This window comes from Haliotis rubra, unplaced genomic scaffold (genome assembly GCF_003918875.1).
Source record: "Haliotis rubra isolate DU_JTF1 unplaced genomic scaffold, ASM391887v1 Scf92, whole genome shotgun sequence".
NCBI classification, from domain to species: domain Eukaryota; kingdom Metazoa; phylum Mollusca; class Gastropoda; order Lepetellida; family Haliotidae; genus Haliotis; species Haliotis rubra.
The window spans coordinates 1,328,136-1,339,943 of record NW_025767657.1 but is presented as its reverse complement, the minus strand read 5'-3'; the positions used below and the strand labels follow the sequence as shown (position 1 = coordinate 1,339,943).

Here is an 11,808-nt window from a genome sequence, read left to right as displayed (position 1 = left end):
AGTACTGTCATTTCCATTAGCAATATCAAATGTTCTCGTCACGATATGGCTGAAATATTGCCGATGTGACGTTAAATATTAACTCACTCACTCACTCACTCATTTCCATTAGACGCTGTGGAGTAGCCTTGTGGTTATAGGGTTTTTCCCTAGTTTCAGTTCCCGACATGTATACTCTATGAAAAGCCTTGTGTTCCCAGTAGTAGCACTGCTGGAATTCTGCTAATAGCGGCGTAAAACCATACTCACTCACCAAACCATAAAACAAACAAACCCAATCATCTAAATCTGGTTGAAATGGAAATAGTGCTAAATACACTAGTATACGATGCACAACTAGTGTACGGTTAAATCTAAATATGTTTGTACATATGCAGTTTAATTAAGGCTTTGAGCTACTCTTAGTCTGCCGCATTGGCAAGAACTCATATGTTGTATGGTAAAGGGGGCGGTGGGGTAGCCTAATGGTTAAAGCGTTGGCTCGTCACGCCGAAGACCTGGGTTCGATTCCCCACATGGGCACAATGTGTGAAGCCCATTTCTGGTGTCCCCCGCCGTGATGTTGCTGGAATATTGCTGAAAGCGGCGTTAAACCAAACTCAGTCAGTCAGTCAGTATGGTAAAAATGAAAATGGGCTTTCTACGAAACAAAGTCTCTAATATTTCATAAACTTCTTCATCTCGCATCACTTAAACCACGTATGTCACTTCCGCATTCACCATTCCGTTGGATTATTTTCTCGCAGAGAAACTTCCAATGTCCAAAAACAGAACAGTTTCTTTGACAGATAATTCACTGCGCTGTCCATCCTCCGTCCACAACGAGGGACGCTCCGGTCATCTGGTCAGCCGCGGGGGAACACAGGAATGCTGCCATTTCACCGATCTGTCAAAATAAAGATTTCAGAAAACTTGGAAAACCCGAAAGTAGAGGACCTGTATCTGTCACAGTTAACATATAAACTAACTAAGTATTTTCCTGTTATTTAATCATGATCACAATTTCCATGACATTTAAAGAAAACGAAAGTCAAATGTGTATTTACAAATTGCTGGGTCTCTAATCTGAGTATAATTGTTTCTTGTGACATTATTAACTTTTGTGAGCCTCTTAACCTGTCACATAAATGCACTGATATTTCAATCAATTTGTAAAATGACTGAAATTTTCTTGTCCTCGAAAATAATTTTTTAAACAATTTTTGAAAACAAATGAAAAATATGCTTACATGCTCCAGCTTGACTGGCTGTTTGGAGGCATGGACGCCGACAATTTGAGCCTGAAACATTAGGGACTAATTTAATATTTATGTTTGTCCAGTTTCGTTCATTGCCGTAGATCACTCCCAGACCCAAACGTCGTATTGATGGTTACGAGCCGCTCTCCAATATTCGGGGAGGCCGGAGACAGAATATACTTTTGTTAACCAATTCCAGAAAAACAATTGCATCAATCAAAAAGGAGGCGCCCAACATATTTTTTAAACGAAACGTTTTTAGTACATCCAGTATGTTCATCGAACATAACACAATGGACGAATATATTAAACATTGGGTCATCGGGGATTTGATTTAGCTGAGACAAGTTTTAATAATGATTTATTACAGTGCTGTAACGTGTTATACCTTTGCTTGTTCTAATGTGATTCCCTGGTCTCGAGATCTATCCTCAGCTTGCTTCATAAACACTGGAAGTAGACAAACGTAGGTATATCTAGTACATCAATGTAATTTACACTTATTCAAAGCCGCACCCGGCTGAAAACTATCGTCGGAAAAAAATATTTTCGCGACACAACTAAAGTCTGTTATATATTGTATTGTTTATGTTTTAGATTTACATCTATATATGTGATGGTTGTTTTTACTGTATTTCGTCCACAGGTTTGTATACTGTGAGTTTATGTGTCATCAGTGTATAACTTGTTTTAGCCACGATATGACTAAAATACTGCTGATGTGACTAAAATCCTAACTCACTCACCCACTCACTCACGTGTTACACCGTCTTCAGAATGCCTGATTCTCAGTACACAAACACGTGGATAAACGATCATTTTGTCACTGGTGAATGTACATTGTCTCTTTTTCGACTTATCAACATATCACTTCTTCTATTCTCAAATGGATTTTTTAACCGCCTCCGTGGTGTAGTGGTTAGAGCGTCCGCCCGGAGAGCGGAAGGTCACGGGTTCGATCCCCGAGCGCGTCATACCAAAAGACGTTAATATATGGTACTTGTTGGTCCCTGCCTGGCGCTCGGCATTAATGGGTACAACAAGGACTGGTCGGCTCGGAGTCAGTAAAATGTGTCTGAGTTGGGTATTCATGCTTAACTGCGGCATGGTATCTCAGTGGGCTAGCGATATAAAACCAGCTTCAGTCTGGGCTAGTACAAGCAGCCGCACATGCACATACACACGCCAGCCGCACATACACATACACACGCATGCACGTCGTCATATGAGCGAAATATTCTTAAGTACGACGTTAAACCCAATTTCACCTCACCTCACCTCAAACGGATTTCACAAAAACTGCAATTACCAACATCCTGATCAATACTTAGTGTCACAAAGCTATTTGTAAACAAATCAAACGATCTAATTTCAGTCAACAGCATCTTTGTTGTATTATTTGCTAAATTAATGCACATGCATAAAACGGATACTGAGTGTAAAAAATTCAAATATTAAACATCTTCACAAATTAGTTTAATTTTAAAAGAGTGTCACATTTTTGGTAAAACCTGAGCCTAGATTTTCGAAACGTTCGTAGCCCAACGAACTTCATAAGCCCATTCTTAACACACTGGCTACGATCAAAGTTTCTACGAATTCTTAGGGCAACGAACGTTTCGAAAATCTAGGCCCCGGACATTAATATTTCATTGGTGGGAGTAATTCCCTCACAAGATCATACACAGATGAAGATTTTCATATTTGTTCTGTTACATTTTCAGCAAGCACAACAACAGTTCGGTCTGTCCGAATTGTCTCGGTTACATGTACAAGTCCAGTATTTAATCATGTTTTTTGTTGCATGGGGTGTGTGATTTTCAGAATCACATTCGGCGGTGTGTTAATCATTGAGTCTGGATAAGATAAGCCAGTGACAGACGCCATGATCTACGAAACTGGGATAAGTTGACTTGCATCACCAAAGTCAGCGAGGTTGACCACAGCGACATTGACCACCCAATCCCGTTAGCCACCTCTTACAACAAGTATGGGTTGCTGAAGACCAATTCTGTCCAGAGGTTAAACAGCAAACAAACTTACACGGTGTTTCAACATAACCAGGACAGATGGCGTTACACGTGACACCGGAACCAGCCGTCTCTATGGCAACCGTCTGCGCAAAGGACAAAGACAAAGGTTATATAACATAGCAGTGACTGAATGAGTAAACTGGAGCAGTGTATGGAATTACTTAGAACCAACAATACACCGTCATTCCACCAACACCAGAGACGTAATAACACACTGTAAAATCTGTACTGAGGTTTGTCATAACATGCGAGAGATGGAGAGGTCGACGTCATTGTGGTGGCGACAGGATATGGTATGGGGACATATAACACAGGACAATTGATGATTATCACACAATCTTCTACAGCACCTTACATCAGACCTATGTAAAGGAGAATGCTGGAAAATTGCAATAACTGACTGGGTTAAAGATAACGCCATTAGAAACATGTACCCCATTTCTTAATGCAAAAGTAGTATTATTATACCCCCGCTACGAAGTAACGGGGGTATATAGCGTTCATTCTGTCCGTTCGTCTGTCCGTCTGTCCGTCCCGAAACTTTGTCAGGAGCATATCTCTTAAAGTTTACATGCTAGGTTCACCAAACTTCACACACATGTTAATCATTACCCATTGATGTGCCTTTTGCTATTTTGTTTTTTTGCTTTTTCCATGGAAACATGACTTGGTGCAAAATGTGTTTGATGGTTACCTGGCCACAGCATATCATCGAAACTATACATGCTAGGTTCACCAAACTTAATACACAAGTTAATCATGACCCACAGATATGCCATGTGCTAAAAAATAACAATCTTCATCTACGTCCACTTCATTGTGTGCAACAAGTTCAGTTGTATGTCAGGTTTCCACGGAAAACACAAAAAGTAATGTTTCCATAAATTATTACTGTAATCAGTACATGGCAAAACAATTATCTAACATGTATATAAAGTTTAGTAGAGTCAAGGAGAAAGTGTTGTGAGCTGCTGATCCTTGTCACATTATATATATCAATATCAGTCATTTCCATGTCCCAAAGTGGGAAGCGGGGGTATGTGAGCTGTGCTCACTTCTACACTTGTTTATATTGTATTTCTTAGCTTCGGTCTTTATGTATATTCCGCTGATGCCAAGCATGAAAGACAAAATTCCCTGTCCGTCTTAAAATGAGAGGCTACACAAGAGGAACTTTAATGAATCTCGAGCCTTAGGATGCTATTGTATATATGTAGGATGAAATGGGTTCTGTCAGGTTAAGAAGATACTCAAACACAATTTTCTGACTCAGAGCTGACCAGTCCTTTTTTTATCCCCTTGATGCCGAGCACTAGACAGGGTCACATCAAAAGTACCATCCATTTCTGGCGGGGCGGTGGTGTAGCCTAGTGGTTAAAGCGTTCGCTCGTCTAGCCGAAGACCCGTGTTCGATTCCCCACATGGGTACGATGTGTGAAGCCCAGTGCTGGGGTCCCCAACCCTGATATTGCTGGACATTCTCAGTAACAGGCTTTGTGTATTAAAAGCATCCTTGTACGTTTCATATTTTACATATGGGAATATCCAAGTTTTAGAAGCATTCGCTATGCGGAGTTACGTCCCTTGGGCATTAGTTTCGAATACTGGTTCGCACTGGTTATGTTTCTGTTTATCTGCACCTTACTCGTCCTCGAGGGTTTCTGCAAGTTGTAAACGAGACCTGAATCGTGCTTTCTTCCAACATTCGAATTACGCGCCTTAACACACATACGCGCACAGTCCCTAGTATGGTGATCTACCTTCAGTTGTTGGCGATGTCTAGCCCATTTTTAAATTGTATTGTCAAAAAATAGTTTTCTACTTTTAAAGTTATATGCTAGCTAGTTTTAACTCATTTTGTGATAATCTAGTGGTTTTACTGTCCTTCGTTGACAGGGTTTTATATATTATCTGTATGTATTATATATTTAGAACTAGTTTTAGTCATGATATGGCTGAAATATTGCCGATGTGACTTTAAATTTTAACTCACTCACTCACTCACACGCGCACACACGCACACACGCGCGCACGCACACACACACCATCCTGGAATACGGCTTACAAAGGGGCGTTCACTCACTGACAAGTTGTATATAGTTACCTTGGTAAGCCCAATGATGCCATGTTTTGCGGAGACGTACGCTGATTTGTTGGCTGAAGCCACGTGACCATGACACGAAGACATGTTAATGATGCGCCCCCATCCTGAAGCAAAGACAATTTACGGATTACACTTTCTCATGACAGTTCATATTATGCCTATAAGCAATACTGTTACTAAATTATCAGGCCATAATCTTGCATGATTTAAAAGTGCATTATAACTTAACAAGTCGGAGAGAGTGATATATTTACAAAATGACCCCATGAAAATCCACTAGCCAGTCGGGCCAGTGACTGTGGAGATTTACTGACCCGAGTGGGTTTTTACTAGTCACGGGCTAGCGGGCTAGTGGCTATTTCGTACACTGCGTGCACCCGGCCGTGTTTTCAGCCTTGATTTAGACTTTGTAAATAGAAAAATTGTGTCAAACAGACATCGACCATGTGTAAATAGGAACAGGAATGATACATTGATCAACCTTGTAAAAATTGAGTTCAGTCACACAACTCGTCTTGTCTCTCTCACACTCCCTGAACCGCATAATGTTCCCTTCCGCCCAGCCCTTTCTGAAGTGGTAAAGCCCGACGTGAAGCAAGTCTAGATTCCTCAGGCTCAATAATCCCAGTCTCACTGGGGCTCCTTTTCAATTAAAAGGAATTAATTGTTTCTATAAAAATTACAATGGACTCTGTATAATCCGACACTCACTGGGACCGGGAAAAAATGTCGGAGTGTCAGAGGACTAAATGTCTAAATGATGATAATATAGAAGAACGCTGCCGGGACCCCAAAAATATGTCGGAATTCACAGATTGTCGGATAATTCAGATGTCGGATTATACAGAGTCCACTGTATATATTTTCAGAGACTAAGGGTTAGTTTAGTCTCCCTAATACCATGTCCTTTAATTAGTAGTTTAACCTTTCTGCGTACTGACCTTTGACCTTCATGTGCGGCAGGAATAGCTGAGTCAGGTGGAACGGTGCCGTCAGCATCACCGCAATCATGGAATCCCATTTCTCTGTCGGGAAACTCTCAACAGGGCACACATGTTGGAACCCTGAAAGGAGAATGTAATAAACGTTATCAGCTGTGAAGCTGTCGAGAGTTGCAATGTCCTGATTGACTTTATGATCTTTTTGTCTTTCGGGGTTTATGGAGGAAGATGGTTTGGGGGTCCTTTTTCGCGTTTTCTTTTCAGTAATATTATATATTCTACTACTTGATTAAACGATACTCGAGTGAAACGGAACTGTATGTATAGCCACCAGTGCCTCCTTTCACAAAACACTAAGGTGATCGTAAGTCACTAAGGTAACCTTAGCGCAATGTTAAAGAATGGGAGTTAAGGTTAACCTTAGTAAAGGTTGCTTCGTGAAAGGAGCCCTTGGACACTCAAATCAGGGTTTTCTTATGTACAAAAGAACACAGAGCCAGGTGTGTTTCCAAGTGACTTTCGATATCAAATCATTAATAAGTCATCTAGTTGACTAGTAATCATCGTACAATAAAACCAAATTGTTGAATAGTTCAAGAGTAAATACCATCTGTGTACATATGAAAAATTGTGAATCGATTCTTATCGAAACACATGACCTAGCCAAGACCTCACGTGATTATACAATCCCGTGATAGCGTATAAATACCAGAAACGGAAGCACTCGAATTTTGGCTACTAGAATTAGGGATGTCTCCCTTGTTTCAAGACAAAAACATTATTGCAATATTTTCTATGTTTTTCCAGAGTAACTTCAATCGGCATCCTGATATTGGCAATAGAACAGTTATAAGCCAGCACGGGTTTACTGCATTGCACAAGATATTTTAGTCTGTAGTATTATTCAAATACCTGCGTTGTATACCAGACTGTCCATGCACTCCTCTCGGGTAACGTTTAAGGACATCGTAGTTCATATACCTGCATTATTTACCAGAATATCCAGTCCTTTCGGGTAGAGTTTAAGGACATCGTTGTGTAGTTTCTGTATCTCGCTCAGATTCGCGAGATCCTCGCCTGAAAAGTGTGTATCCACACCGTGTTGCCTGTAACAAACAAACAAGTCTTGTATGTTGCATTCAGTAATAATCCACCTATGTGACGTCTAGCTCTGTGATTAATGGATTACCCAGACACGATGTTTTCCAGATAATATCAGACGATGAGAGTATCAGTACGAATGCCTAATGCTGCCACATTTCTGGCATAAATTACTTTTCGTTCTGCTAAATGTCTCGTTGTTTCAATTATTCTCTCATTGCTTCGGCTATTTTCTCGTTGCTTCGAGTTTTTGCATGAAAGTTCAACGGAAAAAAAATTAATGCTGCAAAAGAGATGGTTTACAAGAAAAAGATGAGAAGACAAGAAATGCATGGTTTTTCGCTGGTGAATGTAATTGACAAAGTCCTACTTAGTAAAGTCCTCCTTGAGTTGCTCGAACACCTTTGCATCCCCGAGTCCATTCACAACGATGCTGCAGCCCCGCTTAGCCAGGCTGTGCGCGATTCCAAGACCAATGCCACTTGTTGCACCCGTTACCAAGGCAACGAGACCTTTCAAGGAACCTGGAAATGAAAAACATAATATTGGACCATAGTTGAAACTGTGTTTAATAATTGAGGTTTCAGCTATTCGGCGTGACAATAGACCGGGAATTCAGTTTGCCACTGACAGTAAACAAAAGAACTTTGGTTTCTGGGGGAATTTCTCATCTAAGGGCGATAACTCTATTCACATTATCAAAATTTTACTCCTCGGAAAAATGCTAACAATAAAAAAAATATAAATTTTCTAAAAATCAGTTAATGTTGTCGTCATCGAGAGAATCTGGGACAGGCCATTCCGATCATATGTTCGCCTACTCGGAGCCACTCGACTTATTCTGTGAACATCTTGGGCAACAGAGGAGTAGTGATGTAAACAAGCTGCACGCTGCACGCTGCACACTCACTAACCGTAGTTCGTGGAACACGACGACCGATTTATACAGAAATTTTGATTATAAAGGGTGAATGAATATTTTGGGGTGAAGTCAGTTTGCTTTATGCCCCTTTAGCAAGGGACAGAAATGAGGTTCGAACACTGCACCTATGTGGGGATTGGAACCCTGACTGTCGGGTCGACGAGGCAACACTGTACCCACAAGGCTACCTTATCGGATAAGGGTGGGGGAGAATAAAGATGTTCTTGTGTTCATTACTACCATAAAATAGATTCGAGGTTTTCGCTTGAAGTGAGTTTAGTTTCCGCTTTGAACAGTATTCCAGTTATATCACCACGTATTTGCCGTGTTACGCCAGGCCATAGTCTGTACTTCCATAGCTACCTGAATAGTAAACTCAAGTGTGTCTAGTTTCGAAAAGATTCCTTCTGAGCGAGATGTCCCATATCGAATTTAGTACGTGACTAAGTGCAGTCTGTGAAATAAGCCAAAATCCCAGCCTGACATCTGGGCTTGTAACTTCAAAAACTTACCAGCCCAGAAGAGATTTAACCAGTCCTTCTTAAATCCTAAATAGACAGTGCCAGTGGACACGTTATCTGAATATTTTTCACCCGTCCATCGGGCTGGCTAGCTGTAAAATTAGACCGTCCGGCAGAAATCAAACCCGCCTCAGGCGGTCGGACAGGCCTTATTTCATACACAGCTAAGTGTAATGTTCTTTTTAAGTCACGGCGATATTTCAGCCGTATTGTGACCGAAATATGTATATTACTTTTTGAAACCCTCCAACCAAAGGGCACTAATTATAACACATGGTGTGACATCGCAGATACGTATTAAAAGCTTAACTTTAATTAATGATTTGTTTGTTTGGTATTTAACGCCGCATTCTTTATGACGGCAGTCTGTAAATTATCGAATCTGGACCAGACGATTCAGTGATCAACAGCATGAGCATCGATCTACGATGACATGAGACAACCAAGTCAGCGAACCCGACCACGACACAAATTTTTAACTCAACGATACATCGCCAACAACCAAAAGTAAACCGTATTCTGGGTCACGGTGTCTTCATAGTCTCTCGGGGCGGTGGGGTAGCCAAATGGTTAAAGCGTTGGCTCGTCACGCCGAAGACCCCGGGTTCGAATCCCCACATGGGTACATTGTCTGAAGCCCATTTCTGGTGTCCCCCGCCGTGATGTTGCTGGAATATTGCTAAAAGCGGCGTAAAACCAAACTCAGTCAGTCAGTCATAGTCTGCGCTCTGCTACCTGTCAGTCAGTCATAGTCTCTCTGCTACCTGCATGGTACCTCAGCAGGATTTACACCACCTCTCTAGCACCTGTGTTTGTATACCAACTGTAGACGGTTATTGTGAGCTGAGTGACGACAAACACATCTCAGTATCGGTATTGTATTGTATTATTCTGTATAATAAACCAGATCTTACATTACCTTCATTGTCAGAGGCCATCTTGACAACTCACTTGTACAGCCGGGTGTAAGTGTTATAAATAGAGTCAGTCATGATTTATTGTTAGTGGTGAAAGTATGGTATGTGATTGGAGGTCATGTTGACGTGGTCAACATGCGATATGGACAAAGTCCTTTCTGGGGTGATCACACCAACTGGTCACTTGAGGGTTATTACGAGATAAGTGAGTGAGTTTGGTTTTACGCCGCTTTTAGCAATATTCCAGCAATACCACGACGGGGGACACCGGAAATGGGCTTCACATATTGTACCCATGTGGAGAATCGAACCCGTGTCTTCGGCGTGATGAGCGAACGCTTTAACCACTTGGCTACCCCACCGCCTAAATGTCAAAATATTTACTGTAAATCCCAGTGTTTGAAACCGGATACTAAGTAATAGATCCAGAAAACAGATGTGTATCAGGTCGTCATGACCGACTGACTGACTGAGTTTGGTTTTACGCCGCTTTTAGCAATATTCCAGCTACATCACGGCGGGGGAACACCAGAAATGGACTTCACACATTGTACCCATGTGGGGATTCGAACCCGGGGTCTTCGGCGTGACGAGCCAACGCTTTAACCACTAGGCTACCCCACCGCCCCAGGTCGGCATGTGGTATCGGGCGTGGTATTAAGTATCCGGTACTCGTCTCAGTTTAACAATGGATTACCCGAGACGATCGGGTTTGGATTGATCTTCGGCAACCCATGCTTGTCGTAAGAGGAGACTAACGGGATCGGGTGCCACCGTGGTAAGGCTAGCTGACTTTGCTGACACATGTCATCGTATCCCACTTGAAGCCCATGCTGTGGAGCACTGGATTGTCAGGAATAGCTGGAATATTGCTTAAACAACAGACCAACAAAACCTACAATGGAACCTGGGAAGCTGCACGATGTTGTATATTGATGTAGATGAAGTGTTTCGACATTCGCCACTTACCCGACATGCTGCAGTCTATATACCTTGAAACACGGGCTATATATATCTACACATCGGTGCGACTTCGACCCATCACAGAACGCCGGTGTTGATGGTGATGGAACTGCGATCCACCAAACCGGAGAGTCTTGAAACTATCCACGGTCCCAGGAATGTTTAGACCCAGAAAAGTAGGTCGTGTGGAGAAAAACTGGCCTCAGCTTGTAATGCAAGTAACGAATATGCGTTTGACCCCGTCGGTGATAAGCTAATGTTGGTGGGGTCAAGAGTGTACACTTAGACTTGCGTAGGCTCTGTAGCATTAGTGAGACTTGGGTTTTCAGCTGTGGGAGTCTATTTTCGCGTGAGAATTCGGTAGCACTCGATTGTTTCCGTGAGTGCTCGGACAAGAATACAAGTATGCATTGCTTTGAACATTGTTAATGCAATATCACGGCAAGGGACGCCTGTAATGGATTCCACATATTGGTATGTTTGTTTGTTTGTTGTTTAACGCCGCACTCAGCAATATTCCAGCCATATGATGGGGGTCTCTAAGTAGTCGTGTTTGGACCAGACAATTAAGTGATTGCCATTATGAGCATCGATCTACGCAATTGGGATACAATGACATCCATCGACCAAGTCAACGAGCCTGACCACCCGATCCCGTTATAAAGTCGCCTCTTACGACAAGCATGGGTTACTGAAGGTCAATTCTAACCTGGATCTTCTCCAGGTTTGTCACACCGTGTCGGTTTAATGTGGGAGAAAACCTTCCACCTTTCCCGTTCCTGACAGACGCTATATCCACAACAGTGAGTTTAGTTTTACGCCGCTTTTAGCAATATTTCAGCAATAACACGGCGGGGGACACCAGAAATGGGCATCAGACATTGTACCCATGTGGGGAATCGAACCTGGATCTTCGGCGTGACGAATATCCACAACTGGGTTTTGTGCCGATTCTTGTATTATAATGTCCACAGTAACCTTACTCATTGTTTAGGTACATGCATCAACACAATATTTCTTCTCTGACCAGGTTGTTTAACGAATTCAGTACTATTCCAGCTAAATGAC

General features: G+C 42.0%; 1 protein-coding gene across 1 annotated transcript; it reads right to left on the bottom strand.

Annotated features, from left to right (window-relative positions):
- Window positions 1-679: 679 nt before the first annotated feature.
- LOC124264306 (D-beta-hydroxybutyrate dehydrogenase-like) lies at window positions 680-11,001 on the bottom strand. The gene is made up of 9 exons (XM_046699052.1): window positions 10,747-11,001; window positions 7,788-7,941; window positions 7,298-7,422; window positions 6,317-6,439; window positions 5,376-5,479; window positions 3,282-3,354; window positions 1,627-1,688; window positions 1,230-1,280; window positions 680-886 (listed from the first exon to the last, which is right to left on the bottom strand). Exons 1-9 carry the CDS (start codon window positions 10,751-10,753, stop codon window positions 794-796), a joined length of 792 nt encoding a protein of 263 aa, XP_046555008.1. The 5' UTR covers window positions 10,754-11,001; the 3' UTR covers window positions 680-793.
- Between the last annotated feature and the right edge of the window lie 807 nt (window positions 11,002-11,808).